Below are 20,386 nucleotides of genomic sequence, written 5' to 3'. Positions count from 1 at the left end.
TTTATTGAGACCATAGGGCAGGTTACAAATGAACTCCTTAACAAGTTTAGAATAGTAGGGACCAATCCCAACAACAATCTTTAGTAATTGGGCATCTCCCAGCAGCTCCATGACTTCACTAATCTTCTGAGCCTCCTCATAGAGCTCTCTGTCATGGACTATTCTCCTATAGTACACAAGCTTCTATTTCACCACATTCTCTTCGGCATGAAAGGACACATTGTCCAGATGAGCAGAATGAATATTAATCTTTGAGAGCTTCTTCCATGCAATAGAATGCTTCCCAAACTTTGGAAACTTTCTAGAACGCTCATCCTCTTCTTATTCTTCCCAGATGTCGCCCAATATGGCCCGCAACATCTTCTTCAACAACCTAGCTTCTTCGCAGTTTCTTCTTCATGAACTTCTCATTATTCAAACTCACATTCTCTTTCTTTTTCTTCTTCTTCTTCTTCTCTAGTGTGCAGGTACTTAATCCTTCTGAATAACTATTCGAAACTTCCATTGCTCTATAATATAATGAACATATACATGCTTTTAAGCTACAATTTCTAAAATTCATTTTCATCCAGATTTTATATTTCCTAAAGTAATCAAAATTAACTAATATACTATCTTAATTCGTTCATACTTGAATGCAATTTTCTTTTAAATCTTTTTTTTTTCTTTCCTAGGGATCCCGAAGTACTACCATGTCTGTTCAAAGAGAAGTATTTTAGATGATCTGAGCTGGAAGCAGCAAATTAGCCAGCATGAGATGCTTTGGGAATGGGATAATGTTAAAAGAGAATACTGACATGTTGAAGTGCTTGTATTTTTCCCTCGAGTCGGTATGCAAGTTCTTCCAAGCTGGTAATTTTTGGGAAGGGTTTTTCATTGTTTTCCCAGCGGTGTACTCTGGAGTTTGAAGCTTGTTTGTAAGAAATTTTGGGGTTTTCCGAATTTTTGGGATAGTACTCTGTGGTATGTTTGATTTTGGTGTCTCGGTGACTGTGAAAAAATGTTTTCCCTCCTAAATTGAGTGGTCATTTCTAGTCTTTGAGACTACCAAATGCTTACATCTGCTTGCAGATCTTCATATATATGACATATTTTGTTACAATCTTGGTCTCTCCGCATTGGTTTGTCGGAATCTGAAATATTTATTCTTTATTGTAGGTACATAATTTGCTTGAGCTCTCACGAGAAACTACGTTTTACATATGCCACCATTCTTAAATTATTCTAAAATTACAAGAAGAATCTATTCGTTCTTCTTAACTATTGTTGAGTCGAATGGCTGACTGATAAAACATAAAAATTTACCGTTGATATTTGTTATTACACATTCTCATCTTGCCTATTTGTGTCCAATGGTGTTACATTTGGCTTGTAGTTTTGTGTCATGAAGTTACACGCTGCAACAGCTTCTCCCACGGTGAGGTAGATCCACTCGTTACCGATCGCCTCCATCAACTTGGACTTGTCAAGCTTCTTTATCACCTCGCTTCTCGGGTTTGCTACTACTAGCTGAAATCGCAGAGGTAAGTTTAGGAAACTCGAGAAATGAAGGTTTCAGCTATTAGGTGATTTTCTTTAAAATTTTATTATTTATACCTGGAGACCCTTTCGATCGGTACTTTTCTTGGCCTCTTCTAGCATGCTAATCCCACTTGTATCGATGCTTCCGACAGCTGAGTTCAGAATCAGATTAAAAACAATCTCAAACAACATATCATGAAATAATTGTGTTGTACTCACAGCTTAGGTCAAGTATGACATATTCCAAAGTTGCTTCTCCAGAGGATTTCAGCAAGTCTTCCTCCTCGGAGACCCACCTTGAGATCCTGCGAAAATCGAAACATATAGAAGTAAGAGTTTATCAAACATCTAGATAAAACAACTCAGTTTGTCTATATTACCTTTCCCTCAAGTAGTTTGAGTTGGCAAAGTAAATAGACGCGTCGATTTGAAGAATGAGAACTCCGGGGATGGTCTTTGTGTTTGGGTATTGATCGGTGCTTCTGTATATCATGGTGTTTGTGTTCGGGTATGAGCATACACGAAATAAATTTCAAGTTAGTGCTCGGATTGTATAAGCCCAACATAATAGAAATTTAAGGTCAGTGCTTAGATGGTATGAGCAAAACATAAACGAAATTTGAAGAAATATCAAGTCTCGTAAGTCAATAGCAAAAAGACTTAGATGAAATTTCATAAAAAAAATAAGTGTAAGCTCCATGAAATAAATTTCAAGTTAGTTCTCAGATTGTATAAGCACAACATAAATGAACTTTAAAAAATATCATGTCTTTGCTCATAAGTCAAGAGCAAAGAGACTTAAATGAAATTTTATAAAAAAAAAATATGTGTTAGCTTAGCTCTAAGGGTATGGGCATAGACGAAAGAAATATCAAGTTGTGCTCGGAAGGTATGAGCACACCATAAAAGAAATTTCAAGAAATATCAAGTCATTGCACATAAGTCATGAGAAAAAAAGACTTGGATGAAATTTCATAAAAAATATCTGTTAGATCAAAGCGTATGAGCATACATGAAAGAAATTTCAAGTTAGTGCTCGGATGGTATGAGCACAACATAAAAGAAAATTTCAAATAACATTCGGTCTTTGCTCATAAGTCAAGAGCAAAAAGATTTAAATGAAATTTCATAAAAAAAATAAGTGTTAGCTCAAAGGGTATGAGAATACACGAAATATATTTCAAGTTAGTGCTCGTAGGGTATGAGCACATACAAAAGAAATTTCAAGAAATATCAAGTCATTGAACAGAAGTCAAGCGGAATAAGACTTAGATAAAATTTCATAAAAAAACGTGTTAGCTCAAAGGGTATGAGTATAATGTTAGGATTGTTGCCCACTTGAAGATAATAAACATGAATGATTACTGAATTAGATAATAAGTTTATTTTATTAGCATCATATAATTAGTGGGTTGAGTTCTGAAATCAGAATCAATAACAACTATTTTTCATAGCCTCCGAATTAAACTGAATCACGTGATGGGCACCTGAGTTCGGGCGGTGAACTAAAACATGGTCGATGACTGATACAGGCTTGGAAAGCTGTATATATAGTCATATATGTAGAACACGAGTGAAGGATGATAACTTTGTGTGAGCATTCTGCACATTTGGTAAGTGTACGACCCGGACAGACTATGGTTGTAGATGTGTCATTTAAGTACCGCTACGACGCACTAGCCGGGGTCGCTTATGATGGTCACAATGAGACTTGATCTAAATCCTGAAGTGATCAAGGACTTCTAGTTTATATCGCCGGGTTCTTTGACTCATTTCGTTAAAGGCTATTGAGACGCCGATTAAACTTATGTCTTGTGAATTTGGAATATGATCCGAGAAGAAAGTGGTCGACAGATACGGAATTTAGCCTTCCAGAAAGAAGGTTAATGTTCACTCACCTAAGGATTGATTCTAGAATCGATAGATTGCTAGCACTTTCGAAGTAAGTAACGTTCGGAAGAATCTTTCGTTGGGGAAGCAACGGTGCTTAGGGTATATATGTATCAAGAAAGGTATAACAGAATAATTGACATTTCTCGATACGAGTTGAACCTGGAGGATCTTGATCACAAACTGACTAGAACAGTGGACACTCGCCACAATGAGTAAATATAATTCTAGTATTAAGGAGAGTTCAGTCTTGGTTTACATGGTTGAGTATTTGACCAAAATTAGACGAATCGATGAAAAAAGAGAAATGACTTTTTCGTCTTTTTCATCGGATTTGTTAAGCTTCAATTACTAGGTCCATAATCCCGATTCGGCTTCGATAAAGACGAATAAGAACTCTATGGTAATAATGAATATTATTATTACAATCTCACAACTGTAAATTGTTTAGCAGCATTCATTCGGAAATTTGTTTTGTTGCCGAATTAAATATTTATTGTGGAGTTAATTATTTATTGTTTGATCAAGTAAATAATTAATTGAATTTTAAGTTTGGCCTTATGGACACTGTAAAATGCGAAATTCCTAGGTCCAGTACCAGTCTAAGTGGGCGCCTAGTATGAGTACTAATTACCAAATATTCTCTCTTTAATTAGTTGCTAGATTTGTGGTAACTAATTAAATAAGAGAGAAAATAATAATGGTTAAGATATTCTCTCTCCATTAAATAAGGAAATAAGATATTGTCTTTTATTTTCTCTCATAATTAATTTCCTAATATCTAAGAGAATAATAATGGTAGAGATATTCTCTCCATTAAATAAAGAAATAAGATATTGTCTTCATTATTCTCAAATATCTAGATTCCTTTAAGGGAGAGTGAGCATACTAGCCCAATCAATCCACCAATATTAGGAGAATAGCCCAAGTTTGAATAAATTAAGTGAATAGCCCAATTAATATTCCCCTACCGAAATTACCGTCATATATAAGAGCAAAACTCAATTTTCCCAAAACCTAAACCTAAACTCGTTCTCATCTTCGTCCATTTCACGCCACCGATCCACTTCACGCCGCCGATCGCCGCCGATCCATTTCACGCCGCCGCGTCGTCGCTAATCGTCGTCCATCCTCGTTGCTGATCCCTAACGTCGCCGGCGAGATCCGCCATAGACGCCATCAAGATCCGCCATAGACGGCGTCGATTCCGTCGAGCTCTGGCGGCGATGATGCTCGGAGAATCGACGGCTCAGATTGACTCAAAAATCGACGGGGGGAGAGGAATCGGTGGCGGAGAGGAAATCGGAGACGATGGAGGGGATTGAGGAGAGGCACTTTGTAAATCGCGAATCGGTTAATTTAATTAACCTACTGGAGTGAGTTAGGTTAATTAATTAACTGATTCGTGAAGGATTTGAAATTTATAAAAAATTTACAAAAATCATAACTTAAGTCAATTGATATTCAAAGCATTCAATTAATTAACCTAATTCCGAATTCAATCATTTAGTAAATTAACTTTACTCATAAAAAATCGATACCTAAACTAATATTCAACCAATAAGTTAATTAATTAACCTAACTCACTCCAGTAGGTTAATTAAATTAATCTATTCGCGAATTTACCAAGGGCGTTATGGTCTGAGCCGAAAATATGGGCGATTTGCTTAATAAAATGAAACTTGGGCTATTCCCCCCAATAAGAATGACAAACTTGGCTAGTTACAACAAATTTCACTTCCTTTAATATAGGGGAAAAATAAGGAAATATAATATACTAGATTATGATCTGATGGATGAGAGAAAAAATAGGATTTGTAGTCAAGATCCAACGGTTTATGCTTAACTACAAAATATGAAAGAATAAAGGAGCATAAAATGTATCTAGGAGATTCCTAGAATATCTCCTTTCTACCACTATAAATAGGGGCCTAAGAGAAAGCAAAAATGAAAAAAAACTGATAGCTAAAACTCCGACCAACTCTCCATGTGATGGACGAAATTCTCTCTCTCTCTCTCTCTCTCTCTCTCTCTATCTCTCTCTCTCTCTCTCTCTCTCTCTCTCTCTCTCTCTCTCTCTCTCCCTCCCTCCCTCGGAATTCCGTGATTCAATTCCCATAAAAAATGGTACGATGTGAAATCATAAATCAGAGTCGTAGTGAGATCCAGAGTGTGCGCACACTTTCTTCTTATTCGTCCGGAGATTACGTTTCAGAAGACTAAGATGTCATCGAGGCGTAAAGAAGGAGATCCCGAGTTTTTCAGAGACATCCCGGAGGTCTGATCGTAGAAGACCGCTAGGAGGCTGAGACGAGATGAGAAGAAGACGAGGAGCTCGAGGAGATCCCGATTCAGAAAGAGGGTAGTCATACCTATTTCAGTGATCACTTTAGAGATGAAGATATAGGGTTGCAAAACCCACACTTCGCTCTATCTAGCTAACTCGTAAGTTTTCTATAACTCGTCTCTTTAAATTGGTTACTTGAAAATAATGCTCTCATTATTAAATTAATTAAAAAAACTAGATCTTGTTTTAATAACCTTTAAATTGATTACCTTAAGATAGCGTAATTAGTTATCTAATATGCACTGTTATTACCAACAAGTGTTATCAGATCGATTGTTCATGTCTGATACCAACCTATTTTCACCAACACATAAACAAAAGAAATTTCAAGTTAGTGCTCGGGTGGTATGAGTGCTCATACCACCCGAGCACAACATAAAATAAATTTCAAGAAATAATAAGTCTATGCTAATAAGTCAAGAGCAAAAAGACTTACATGAAATTTCATTAAAAAAAATAAGTGTTAGCTCTTAGGGTATGAGCATACACGAAGGAAATTTCATGTTAGTGCTCGGATGGTATGAGCACAACATAAAAGAAATTTAAAAAAATATCGCCTTTTCTCATAAGTAAAGAGCAAAAAGATTTAGATGAAATTTCATAAAAAAATAAGTGTTAGCTCAAAGGGTATGAGCATACATGAAAAATATTTCAAGTTATTGCTCGGATTATATGAGCTCAACATAAAAGAAATTTCAAAAAAATATCAAGTCATTGCTCAAAAGTTAAGAGCAACAAGACCTATATGAAATTTCATAAAAATAAGTGTTAGCTCAAAATGTATGAGCATATACGAAAGAATGTTCAAGTTAGTGCTTAGATGGTATGAGCACAACATAAAAGAAATTTAAAAAGTATCAAGTCCTTTCTCATAAGTCAATAGCAAAAAGACTTAGATTACATTTCATAAAAAATAAGTGTTAGCTCAAAGGGTATGAGCATAAACGAAAAAATTTAAGTTTGTGCTCGGATGGCATGAGCGCAACATAAAAGAAATTTCAAAAAACATAAAGTCTTTGCTCATAAGTCAAGAGCAAAGAGACTCAGATGGAATTTCGTAAAAAAAACAGTGTTAGCTCAAAGGGTATGTGCATACACGAAATAAATTTCAAGTTAGTGCTGGATTGTATGAGCACAACATAAAAGAAATTTCAAGAAATATCAAGTCTTTGCTCTTAAGTCAAGAACAAAGAGACTTAGATGAAATTTCGTAAAGAAACAAGTGTTAGCTCAAAGGTATGTGCATATACGAAAGAAATTTCACGTTAGTGCTTGGATGGTATGAGCACATCATAAAACAATTTTAAAAAATATCAAGTCTTTGTTCATAAGTCAAGAGAAAAAAGACGTGGATTAAGTTACATAAAAAATAAGTGTTAGCTCAAAGGGTTTGAGCATAATCGAATGAAGTTCCAAGTTTGCGCTCGGATGATATGAGCACATCATAAAACAATTTTAAAAAATATCAAGTCTTTGTTCATACACTAGGACAAAAAACGTTATCCGGTGCGACGAATGTCGCACCCAAAGCTTAAAATGTCGCACCTAAAAGGTTATTAGGTGCGACATTAGGTGCGACAGCGTCGCACCGGATAACCCGTCGCAGAAGGTATTCGGTGCGACATGTCGCACCGAATAAGTACACCTTTAGGTGCGACACTTTCATGTGCGACATGTCGCACCTATTTTCCTGCCAAATTTAATAACATTGGCGGGTAAATTCATATCGGGTGCGACAATGTCGCACCTAATGTCATTCCCACCATTATATTCGGTGCGACATTATCGCACCGAATATGTTTTTTAAATTAAAAAAAATACAAAATTAAAAAAGTAAATTAAAATTCATTTAAAATTAAATAAAAATTAATTAACGAAATTCTAAATGAATTAGAAATAATATTCTGAAAATAGAATTCTTAATTAAAAATACAAATTCTTTCCAAAAAAAGCGAAAAAAATGAATTCCTAATTTTTTTTCCTATAAAACTTATCGATAGTAGAATTTCCTCTACCGAATAAGTTGCCAGAACTTCGAGAACCGCTTCCGCGTCCTCGTCCACCGCTGCCTGATGCGCTGCCGCTCGTTCTGCCGCTTCCGTAAGGACGGTCTCGCAAGTAATCCATAGAACCAAGCGTAGAACCCGGCGTGGAACCTGGCGTCTGCTGATCCGTCCCACCTGGTTGCGATGCAGGCGGAGGTTGAGGAGTCGTGGGAGGCTGGTTGTGCTGCTGGCTGAGGAAGGCGATCTGTTGCCGCATCACTTGCAGCTCGGCTTGTTGGGCATCCATCTGAGCTCGCATCTCGGCAACCAATGGATCGGTCTGAGATGACGAACTTGACGAGCCTCCATCTAGCGTTTGGGCAACACCCAACGATGACCTTGGGATCGAAGACCCTAAACCGACTTCCCAGTCTCTGCGCACTCCCATAACATCGCGCATCGCGTACATCTCCGCAGCTTCTTCGGAGATCACGACGTTTTGCTCCTCCGCTTGCCGCAAAATATCTAACGTCTGAGCGGTGACTTGATCCTTCAAAATAAAACCACAAAAAACTTATCAGATAAGAAGAAATAAAGTAATTAAATATAGTAAATAAAAAAAAATTAACTTACGTATTGCGTCTTCGCGAAGTCCGTCGTCCACGATCCCTTAACGTCATGGTGTTTTTCTGACCATATCGCTAAAGCCGAGCCTATACTCCCATCTTCTTTTCGCTGTAATTTTTCAACATTAAAATATGAATCACATATATATTGCATATTAATATTAAGAGACTTACGTTCCTCGAGCGATGACCAAAAAAACTAAGCGACCCTTGTCTCGCCTTCGTCTTCTTCATCTTCGAATTTTCCCGGTTGCGGAGAGATTTCGTCTGCAAGACATAAATTCGTTAAGTTTAATTTTAAGAAATTCGAATAACCATCGGAAGTTCAACTCATACCTTACTCCCGCAAAATGTCTTGAAGAAGAGCTGCGACAACCTCGACTTCTGGCCACGGCGCATCCTCTTCGCATCGCGAATGATAGCCATATCAATCTCGTTGCGAATTGGATATGCAGGCACAAGCTCGCCACTCTCGGAATGTTCATAAACGAAGTTATACTCGTTATGAATCGAGTTCATAAGAGTCGACACACTCTGCGCAGGCACATGATTCCAGTCTGGGAGGTCGACTGGAATGGTACTCTTGATCAGGTTTCCTAATCGGTTTTGGAACGTCCCGATCAACGGATTTTGCTCCCTGACGTCTTGGTAGAACGCCTGCGCAGTCTGATCGTAGCGAACTGTGTTCGCTCCAGGGGTCCCAACACGAGCTCTCGCAGAAACGACGCCAGTCGTTGGTCCCCGCTTCTTCCTCGGCATCTGCGGGGGGTCACGCTCTCCTCCTGATGGGTCATGACCTGAAGTAGACATCCTCTTTTTTGGTCGTTGTCTAAAGCTATCGGCTTCATCATCCCGAAAGGCACACAATTTTCAAACCGGAAAACATTAAGTTCCCGCACTTGAACTTCACCGACAACTTTAGAATTCATTTTCTAAAAGTGAATTATTAGGAAATTGAGAGTGAATCGTTAATATTTGAAATGTAGAGTGAATTGTTATGAATTTGAGAGTGAATCGTTAATAGTTTTAGAGTGAATTGTTATGAATTTCGTTAATTGTTATGAATTTGAGAGTGAATCGTTAATAGTTTTAGAGTGAATTGTTATGAATTTGAGAGTGAATCGTTAATCGTTAATTGTTATTTGAAATTAACTTAACTAATTAAATCACATAAACATTTAAATTTCAATTCAAATAATTACGATAATATAAAATCACATAAACATTTCAATTTCAATTCAAATAATTACGATAATCTAAAACTAAACTAAATTAAACATTTCAATTCAACTTTACTAACGAAATTACTAAGTAACAATCACATAAACATTTCAATTTCAATTCAAATAATTACTATAATCTAAAACTAAACTAAATTAAACATTTCAGTTCAACTTTACTAACGAAATTACTAAGTAACAATCACATAAACATTTCAATTTCAATTTCAATTCAAATAATTACGATAATCTAAAACTAAACTAAATTAAACATTTCAATTCAACTTTACTAACGAAATTACTAAGTAACAATCACATAAACATTTCAGTTTCAATTCAAATAATTACGATAATCTAAAACTAAACTAAATTAAACATTTCAGTTCAACTTTACTAACGAAATTACTAAGTAACAATCACATAAACATTTCAATTTCAATTTCAATTCAAATAATTACGATAATCTAAAACTAAACTAAATTAAACATTTCAATTCAACTTTACTGAGAGGTAAAATTGAGAGTGAATATTTGAAATTTAAAGTGAATTCTTATGAAATTGAGAGTGATGAATTGTTAGGAAATTGAGAGTGACTCGTTAACATTTGAAAGATTTGAGATCGAATTAGTGAAAGTGAAAGAGAAATTGTGAAAAATATATATTAATTTGAAAAAATGGTTAGAATTCGTTATATTACATATAGTTATTATTCTACCGAAAATTCGGCAGAATTTCCCCTAAAATATTAACTAACCAAAATCTGCAATTAAAAAAAAAACACATATATAACCAACCAGGTCTATCCTATTAACATACTAAATACTAAACCGAGCCTCTGTGGCTCGGTCGCAATAAATTTTCAATAATTACATTAAATGTAACATGTTACTAATCATTTTAAAATATATTAGTAATTAATCTAACTACATATGATACGAATTAACTAATTAACAGACGAATTAATTAACTAAACATATTATTCATTTTAATTTCAACCATTTAACTCAATATTCTAATTTAAACATATATCCATTTCAAATTCAATTTCAATACTAATTAATTAATTAACTAAACATATTACTATTTTCATATATATTACTAATTAATTTCAATCCATTTCAAAATTACTAATTAACTAAACATTTATCCACTTCAAACACGTAATTTCAATCCATTTCTAATCTAACATATTACTATTTTCATATATATTACTAATTAATTTCAATCCATTTCAAAATTACTAATTAACTAAAAATTTATCCATTTCAAACGAATAATTTCAATCCATTTCTAATCTAACCTTTTCCGAGGCGACGATGAGGCGACGATCTAAACGCGAGGCCGGAGCTATTTGGGCGGCAGCGGGTGGGCCGAGGGCTGTTAGGGTGGCAGCGGTACGGGGGGAGGACCGGGCTGAGTCGAGGGATGGTCACGGGCGGCGGGGGACGACCGGGCTGAGCCGAGGTGGTCACGGCGGCGGGGGACGACCTGCAGGTCGGAGAAACATAGAAATAAGAGAGAGAGAGAGAGAGAGAGAGAGAGAAAGAGAGAGAGAGAGAGAGAGAGAGAGAGAGAGAGAGAGAGACGTACGTCACTGTGCCGGGGAGGTCACGGCGGCAGAGAGGCGCACGGGCGGCGGGGAGGTCACGGGCGGCGCGGGGAGGTCACGGGCGGCGGGGGTCAATGGTGCCCACAAGAAGAGTAGTAGTGTCTATTTATGTACATTTGATGTAATATAGTCTTACCAAGACTCTTGCTTGTAATTGCCTATTCATTAATAAAAAGTTGAAACGTTCATTCAATCTTCATTGTCTGAAGCTTTATGATAAACCTTAGTCTTTTAGTCCATAAACAACTTAACAACTTACGAAGAGACAAATGTAGATTTGCATGAACAAACTCTTCGTAGTTTGCTTAAAACGATATATTCGCAATCTTAGGGTCAAAGGACTATTGACCTCAGTACGATTGTTAGAAGAATCTATGATGTCTGGTTATGAGGCATTGAGAGTTGGAGACTCTATAGTTCTTCTAGGTATCTTCCGAAGGTACTGAATTGACCAGTGCACTTCTAGAGACAAGATAAGAACAAACCATTTAACCTCTTATGTCTCGAAGTCACTATGTATGAATTGCATCATGCTTACCTTAATCCTGAAATGAGACATGGCATTTCACACCTTAGTATTCTCATTTGAGAAAGTCAGAGTTCGGACTCACTATGTGATTCCGAACAGGGCCTATTGGTGAAGTACTAAGTTGTGAGAATGTCATGAGTAACTTTGTGAAGTTCTCATAGATATGGAATTCATGTACAAGATTGCTGAAATGCAATGTATGTCACCTCATGCTTTGTTTCTTGGAGTGTGAATAAATGAACTGGCCAGTGTCCAAATTGAGTCCTGACTCTTTTGGATGAAACAATGTGACTTGTTAGCTCCTCGTCAAATACATTGTTTCTAACTTATTCACAAGCGACAAAGGAGTTGAGGAAATCACAGCTAGAAGGGTAAAATTGTAATTTAGTAAATCCCGACTAGGTGATGACATTCATGAAGGGTAAACATAGATAATATTCAGTGGATCCGCTCATTATAATTAGGTGAATTCTTGAGTAGAAAATAAATTCATTTGAACCGAGAGATTTTCAGTGTCAGCTTTTTAGTGGAGTCAGTTGGCATTAAGCTAAACTTGGAAAAGGTTTGTGAACTTTTGAGTCCAAGTGTTTAGCTCAAGCTTTGTTCATTTGGGTCCATGAGGTCACTGTCACGAATCACATCGATAGGAATAGTTAAACTGGAAGCTAAGTCAAAACAAGAACGAAAATTGTCAAAATGGTATTTTTGTCTTTTGAGACAAAAGATGAAATGAATGTCAATAAATTAAATTTTTTGACAAGGTCATTTGATGACATGCATCACTCGGCCAATACTAGTCTTATTGGGCCTTGTGGATTAATTTCATTTCATAAGAATTTTATTGAAAATTCTTAATGGGCATTTCTCATGTTGTCATGAACAAATGAAGAAGCTTCTAGAAGCTCCTTCTAGAGATGAAATGGGCGCCCAACCCTAAGATAGAAAGAGAGATTATTTTGTGCATAAATGTATCAAGATACTTGCCAAAAGAAAAAGAGGAGACAAATTTCCTATGCATGCCATAAGGAAATTCGGCCAACTAAGCCAAAGAGGGAGAATATAAATGAGGAAACAAATCCATGTGGCATAGGTAATGCCTTACACGCCCAAAGTGAAAAAGGGAAACAAGGGATTTGTTCATGAATATGTGATATTCAATATAGAAGAGGAAACTACCTTATTGAAGGTAAAGCCTCTCCTATAAATAGGAGCCTCATTCCTCTCATTTTATTCATTCCACATAAGTTAGAGATTGAGAGCTTGTCTCTCTAGAACTTGTGGTTGCCGCCCCTCTTCTCTCTCTCTCTAGTTTATTTTCGATTTTTCTTGTTTTGGCACCTAGGTCCTCACTCGACCTAGTGTTTAGCTCTGCGACTTCAAGACTCGTTCTTAAGTCGTAGTGTTTAAAAGTGCCCACTCACTAATTCCTTTATTTCGAGTAATTTAGTGATAGAAACTTTCGTGGTTGCTCGAGGTGCCGAGGAAAGAAAGAGAGACGTGCTGCGAGGGGAGACGAGCGTTGCAAACTTTCCAAAAGCTTCTTCAAAGTTCAAGCTTCAAGAAAGGTTAGTAAACTTCTTAGCTCATATTAGTTTTTAATTACGTGTACTTGCTCTTTTGTCTAGGTTAGTAAAAAACCGTTTTTACTTGTAAAAGAAAATTTTTAAAATTCCGCCGCTTACCGAAGCGTTAATTATTTTCTTAAACCCTAGATTGATTCCAACACGACCGGGCTGAGCCGAGGTGGTCACGGGCGGCGCGGTGGACGACCTGCAAGTCGGAGGGACAGAAAATAAGAGAGAGAGAGAGAGAGATAGATAGATAGAGAGAGAGAGAGAGACGTACCTTGGAGGAGGACGACGAAGGGGTCACGGTGGCGGGGAGGTCACGGCGGCGGGGGAGGTCACGGCGGAGGAAGAAGAACGAGCGTCGGAGAGAGAGAGAGACAGAGTTAGATAGAGAGAGAGAGGCGGTTTGGGCGAGGAAGAAGACGCTCGGGTATTTAAAATACCCTAAAACTATTAGGTGCGACACTGTCGCACCTAATAGTCATAAGTGTCGCACCTAATAGACATATTGGGTGCGACAATGTCGCACCTAATGTGAAACTCCAGAACCAAAAATATTCGGGGTGAATTTCTGACCGTTTTAAATTTTTAAACCCATTAGGTGCGACAAATGTCGCACCTAAAGGTATTAGGTGCGACAAATGTCGCACCGAATAGTATCAGGTGCGACATTATCATATTGGGTGCGACAAAGTCGCACCGGATAGCACTAATCATCAGCGAAATTTTTAGTCGCTTGGAGAACTATCTGGTGCGACATGTCGCACCTAATATGTGCTTAGGTGCGACATTTAGGTGCGACATGTCGCACCTAATACCCTTCCGCACCTAATATGTTAATTTGTAGTAGTGATAAGTCAAGAGAAAAAAGACGTGGATTAAGTTACATAAAAAATAAGTGTTAGCTCAAAGGGTTTGAGCATAATCGAATGAAGTTCCAAGTTTGCGCTCGGATGATATGAGCACAACATAAAAGAAATTTCAAGAAATATCAAGTCATTGCACATAAGTCAAGCAAAAAACTTAGATGAAATTTTATAAAAAAAATAAGTGTTAGATCAAAAGGTATGAGCATACAGGAAAAAAATTTCAAGTTAGTGTTCGGATGGTTTGAGCAGAACATAAAAGATAATTCAAATAACATCTAGTCTTTGCTCATAAGTCAAGAGCAAAAAAGACTTACATGAAATTTCATAAAAAAAAAAAAACAAGTGTTAGCTCAAAGGGTATGAGAATACACGAAATAAATTTCAAGTTAGTAGTCGGATGGTATAAGCACAATACATAAAATAACTTGCAAGGAATATCAAGTCTTTGCTCATAAGATGAGAGCAAAAACACTTTATTGAAATTTCATAAAAAAAAAAGTGTTAGCTCAAAGGCTGTGAGCTTAAACGAGATAAGATTCAAGTTAGTGCTCATGTGGTATGAGCACAATATAAAATAAATTTCAAGAAATATTAAGTCTTTACTAATAAGTCAAGAGCAAAAAGACTTAGATGAAATTTCATAAAAAAAAAAATAAGCGTTAGCTCTAAGGCTCCGTTTGGAACTCGGAAAATAGGAGGGAAAGAAAAATGGAAATCTCTCCTATTTTACTTGGGTTGTTTGGATTGAGAAAAATAAGGTGGAAAAAAATATGATGGAAAATGCTAGGGAAAGTGTATAACTAAAATGAGTATTTCATTTTCCTTCGAAAATCAAATGGAAAATGAGAATCTCTCCAAATTTGTCTATGAGGGGATCAAATTTGTGTGTGTCGTCCAGGGACCGAGCCAGAAAAGCTAAATAGGGGGACTTATTTGAAAAAAAATATTTAGAGGGGCTAATTTAAAAAAATCATGGTAAAAATGAATTTTTTTTTTAAAAAAAATGAGTCAAAAGTGTAAATTTTTAGGGTAAAAATGTAAAACTTTTTTAAAATGGGCAAAAAATGTAAATAAAAATATTCAAGGGGGGCTAATTAAAAAAAATTCATGGTAAAAATGAATTTTTTTAAAAAAAGGGTTTAAAGTGTAAATTTTTTAGGGTAAGAATGTAAAACTTTTTAAAAATGGGCAAAAAATGTAAATAAAAAAAATTTAAGGGGGCTAATTAAAAAAAATTAATGGTAAAAATGAAATTTTTTTAAAAAAATGGGTCAAAAGTATAAATTTAGGGTAAAAATGTAAAACTTTTTAAAAATGGGCAAAAAATGTAAATAAAAAAAAATTGAGGGGGGCCCACTCTTGACCTGAGTTAGCTCCGTCACTGGTCTCATCGTTACTTTCCCGTCAATTTTCCATAACTTCCAAATACAATTAGAATTTTGACTTTTTCTATTATTTTCTCTCACATTTTCATTTTCTCTATAATTTTCACTTTCTCTCTTATTTTCCGGGTTCCAAACGGAGCCTAAGGGTATGAGCATACACGAAAAAAATTTCAAGATAGTGCTAGGATGGTATGAGCACAACATAAAAGAAATTTAAAAAAATATCGTCTTTTCTCTTAAGTAAAGAGCAAAAAGACTTAGATGAAATTTCATAAAAAAATAAGTGTTAGCTCAAAGGGTATGAGCATACACGAAAAAAATTTCATTTTAGTGCTCGGATTATATGAGCACAACATAAAATAAATTTCAAAAAATATCAAGTCTTTTCTCATAAGTTGAGAGCAAAAAGACCTAAATAAAATTTCATAAAAATAAGTGTTAGCTCAAAAGGTACGAGCATATACGAAAGAAATTTCAATGTAGTGCTTAGATGGTACGAGCACAATGTAAAAGAAATTTAGAAAAATATCAAGTCATTGCTCTTAAGTCAATAGCAAAAAGACTTAGAGTACATTTCATAATAAATAAGTGTTAGGTCAAAGGGTATAGATATAAACGAAAAAAAATTTAAGTTAGTGCTCAGATGACATGAGTGCAACGTAAAAGAAATTAAAAAAAAACATAAAGTCTTTGCTCATAAGTCAAGAGCAAAGAGGCTTAATTGAAATTTCATAAAAAAATATGTGTTAGCTCATAGGGTATGAGCATGCACAAAATAAATTTAAAGTTAGTGCTCGGATGGTATGAGCACAACATAAGAGAACTTTCAAGAAATATCAAGTCGTTGCTCATAAGTCAACAACAAAAAGACTTAGATGAAATTTCATAAAAAAAAATAAGTGTTAGCTCTAAGGGTATGAGCATACACGAAAAAAATTTCAAATTATTGCTCAGGATGGTATGAGCACAAAATAAAAGAAATTTAACAAAATATCAAGTCTTTGCTCATAAGTCAAGAGCAAAAGCTACTTAGATATAATTTCATAAAAAAAAAATGTTAGCTTAAAGGGTATGAGCATACACGAAAGAAATTTCACGTTGGTGCTCAGATGGTATGAGCATAACATAAAAAAAATTTCAAAAAATATCTAAGTCTTTGCTCATAAGTAAAGAGCAATAAGACTTAGACGAAATTTCATAAAAAAAAAATTGCTCATAAGAATATGAAGTCGGAGCCTAGTGTTCTTCGCAGGACAATTGTTTTAATTTTTCCATGTAAATATATATATATATATTTAACAAAAAGTCGGAGTCAGTTATAAATCGGATTTCAAATCATTATAAAATTGGGCTTATTTGTAACCCACACCCAATATAAAAAACTTAAGTCATTTATAATATTTAACCTTTTGTTATTTTTGGTGTGGCTGCTCATCCGAGAGGTTTTTCTCTGTTTTGCATACTTGAGTTCACGAATTCCAAGAAGGTAATTATTAGGTTTTATTTATTATCTCTGCTGATATTATTGATATGTACTCTGTACTCAGGATTGTTTGATATAGGGATATGCTTTTTTTTTTTTTTTTGAAAAAAGGATTGCTTCGTTACCACTTACCAGTATATGGCCATATGACAAAAAAAGTCAAAAGCAATTTACACCATATTTTTATATTAACAATATATACACTTTATTTATTATTATTATTTTTTTTTGTGAAAAGTGATATAAACTCTTTATTTGATCTGTAGCTTTTCAGCCTTTAAAAAATCTTTTTTTTTTTTTTTTTTTTTGCTTTTCTTTTTTTTAATTGTATTATTTTATTATATACTAGGTCTCTTGTTTAAAGTGCAAGTCCAGAAAGAAAGTCCTAATTTGACCTATTTTGATTAGCAATACATATAGAGTCTCATGGTCAATCGTAGATATATATATATATATATATATATATATATATATATATATATATATATATTATATAGCTCTCCCTTTATATTTTTTTTTTGCTCTTTGATTTTTTAGTTAAAATATTTTATAGATTTTCTTTCTTTTTGTTAAATATGTATGGATAAATATTTAAAAAGAGGATTAGAATCTCCGTTTCAAACAGGAAAAAATTATGATATTACAAAATCAAGCAAAGAAGAATTTAATCCAAACACTCTTGAGACCGATCCTGGAAAGAGAATACCGATATCAGATTATCATCCAAATCTACAATACGACGTTCGAAGAGCTTATATGTTGAAAGGTCCTTGTCAGACGAAGCTTGTTAAGTTTCCTCCTACAAAGTTTGGTGACAGAGAAAGACGCTTTAATCATGTTTGGTATCACCAATATGCTAACTGGTTGGAGTATAGTGTTGCCAAAGATGCAGCTTATTGTCTTTGTTGTTATTTATTCAAACAAAATAACGGGGATCAAGGAGGTGGAGATTATTTTGTTGGCGACGGATTCAGAAACTGGAAAAAAAAAAGAGATTGGATATATATGTAGGAGGCCATGGCAGTGCTTACAATCAGGCGTGGAATAAGCTTGAAGCTCTACGAAAACAGAAGCAACATATTGAACATGCTTTCATCAAGCAAACTAATCAAATGCAAAGTACTTATGCATCACGATTGACTGCCACAATTGATTGCGTTCAATTTCTTCTACGACAAGATCTTGCTTTTCATGGTGATGATGAAACAGAAAACTCAAAGAATCTAGGTAATTTTCTTGAACTTTTGAAGTTTTTGGCGAAACATAATAGTGATATTGATAAAGTTGTTCTTAAGAATGCTCCGAAGAATGATAAAATGACTGCACCAAGTATTCAGAAGGAAATTGTTAATGTGATTGCCGTGGAAACTCTTAATGCCATCTTGAGAGATATAGGTGGTGGATTTTTTTCCATTCTAGTTGATGAATCTCGCGATGTCTCAATGAAAGAGCAAATGGCTGTTGTTTTACGCTATGTCGATAAAAGTGGTTCTATAATTGAACGTTTCATTGGTCTTGAACATGCTGCTACTACAACAGCTATATCTCTAAAAGAGGCAATCGACGGATTATTTTCTAGACATGGATTGAGAATTTCTAGATTGCGGGGCAAATGATACGATGGAGCTAGTAATATGCAGGGAGAGTTCAATGGCTTAAAAGCATTTATTTTGAAAGAAAATCCGTGTGCTTTTTACATTCATTGTTTTGCTCACCAACTCCAACTTGCTCTTGTAGGGTAGCAAAAAAAGATATTGAAGTTGCAAGTCTTTTCCTTTATATTGCTAGTATTGTAAACATTGCTAGCGCTTCGTCTAAACGGTGCGACGTTCTTCATCAATTGCATGCAATCAAGATTTTTGAGGCCATCGATAATGGTGAGATTTGTAGCGGAAAAGGATTAAATCAGGAGACCATGTTGAAACGTACTTCGGATACACGTTGGAGCTCACATTATGATTCTTTAATCAACTTGATCATCATGTTCTCATCCACGATTGATCTTCTTGAGATTATTGTTGACGAGGGGTCAAGTTCAGCGCAGAAATTTGAAGCAAATAATTTATTAAGTATCATGCAATCCTTTGATTTTGTATTTACGCTACACTTGATGAAGGCAATATTAGGGATTATAGATGAATTGTCAAAAGCTTTGCAGAGGAGGGACCAAGATATTGTAAATGCTATGACTTTGGAAAAAATTTGTAAGCAAAGGTTGCAATCGATGCGAGACAAAGGGTGGAAAGATTTCTCTGATGAAGTTTTTTCTTTTTGTGAAAAGAATAACGTGGGAATGCCTAACATGGATGATGTTTACATACCCCGAGGAAGGTCAAGGCGTAAAGGTCAAAGCGTAACGAATTCGTTTCACTTTCTTGTCGAGCTGTTTTATTCTATCATTGATATGCAACTTTTGGAGTTAAATGATCGTTTCACTGAGGCGAACACGGAGTTTCTTTTGTGTGTAGCATGTTTGTGTCCTACCAACTCTTTTTCTGCTTATGACAAGCAAAAGTTGATCATTCTTGCCGAGTTTTATCCTGAAGACTTTTCTATTGTGAATCGTTTAAAGCTTGATAACCAACTCGAAACTTATATTTTCGACATGCGTTCTAATACGGAGTTTGCTAACCTTAGAGGGCTTGGGGATCTTGCAAAAAAGATGGTCGAGACATAGAAAGATCAGGTATATCCACTAATATATTTGCTCATCACACTGGCATTGGTACTTCCAGTTGCTACCGCTTCGGTCGAAAGAGTATTTTCAAGCATGAATATTGTGAAGAATCGTCTACGCAATCGAATGGGAGATCAACTGATGAATGATAATTTAATTCTGTACATCAAAAAAGATATTTTTGATAGGATTGACAATGAGACAATTATACGACGATTTCAAGACATGAAAAGTCGACGTATACAATTGTAGTTTTTGATATTTAATTATTTAATGAAGTTTTTTTTATTGTATTCTGCTTGTTATGTTTATCAACCCATTATAATTTTTTTTTTGTGCCCCCACTCGATTAAAGTTCTAGATCCGCTCGTCGGCTTTTTAACTTTATAATTTGTATAATAGGTTTTTTTTTTTTTTTTTTTTTTTGGTCTCCTGTGGGTGTGTATAGTTATATATAGTTAAATAAAATGCCATACATAATATCTTTAGCATGGCTTAGTGTTTATTATTATTATTATTTCGATATTTATAATCAAGCTCAGATACGCGAGCTAGTATACTATAATAGTATTGTCTTTGCATAGTTTTGGGTATGATATATATAATTAAGGGGGCTTTGTGCATATCGTTAAGTGAGCTTTGTATAGCCAAGCCGTTGCATGTGTGAACGTAAATAA

The 20,386-nt window shown here is 35.2% G+C and overlaps 1 protein-coding gene and 1 pseudogene across 1 annotated transcript; one reads left to right on the top strand and one right to left on the bottom strand.

The window, feature by feature from the left end:
* Nucleotides 1-1,179: 1,179 nt before the first annotated feature.
* LOC149393096 (sulfate transporter 3.2-like) lies at nucleotides 1,180-1,836 on the bottom strand. The gene is made up of 3 exons (XM_089617747.1): nucleotides 1,741-1,836; nucleotides 1,597-1,673; nucleotides 1,180-1,509 (listed from the first exon to the last, which is right to left on the bottom strand). Exons 2-3 carry the CDS (start codon nucleotides 1,639-1,641, stop codon nucleotides 1,321-1,323), a joined length of 234 nt encoding a protein of 77 aa, XP_089473873.1. The 5' UTR covers nucleotides 1,642-1,673; nucleotides 1,741-1,836; the 3' UTR covers nucleotides 1,180-1,320.
* Nucleotides 1,837-17,611: 15,775 nt separating this feature from the next.
* Nucleotides 17,612-20,030, top strand: LOC149393095 (uncharacterized; annotated as a pseudogene).
* Nucleotides 20,031-20,386: the final 356 nt, after the last annotated feature.

The sequence above is a fragment of the Urtica dioica genome, chromosome 6 (assembly GCF_054948205.1).
Source record: "Urtica dioica subsp. dioica isolate 48M chromosome 6, U.dioica_male_clone48M_v1_H2, whole genome shotgun sequence".
Classification (NCBI taxonomy): Eukaryota; Viridiplantae; Streptophyta; class Magnoliopsida; order Rosales; family Urticaceae; genus Urtica; species Urtica dioica.
The sequence above is the reverse complement of the archived record's forward strand: the minus strand, read 5'-3'. Positions and strand labels throughout refer to the sequence as shown.

What these genes read in the sequence shown, in the direction of transcription:
- LOC149393096 (XM_089617747.1), bottom strand. Translation starts at nt 1,641, where the DNA reads ATGCTAGAAGAGGCCAAGAAAAGTACCGATCGAAAGGGTCTCCAG. An exon ending in CCGATCGAAAGGGTCTCCAG is followed by an intron (nt 1,510 to 1,596) that starts GTATAAATAATA and finishes CTGCGATTTCAG; the next exon opens with CTAGTAGTAGCAAACCCGAG.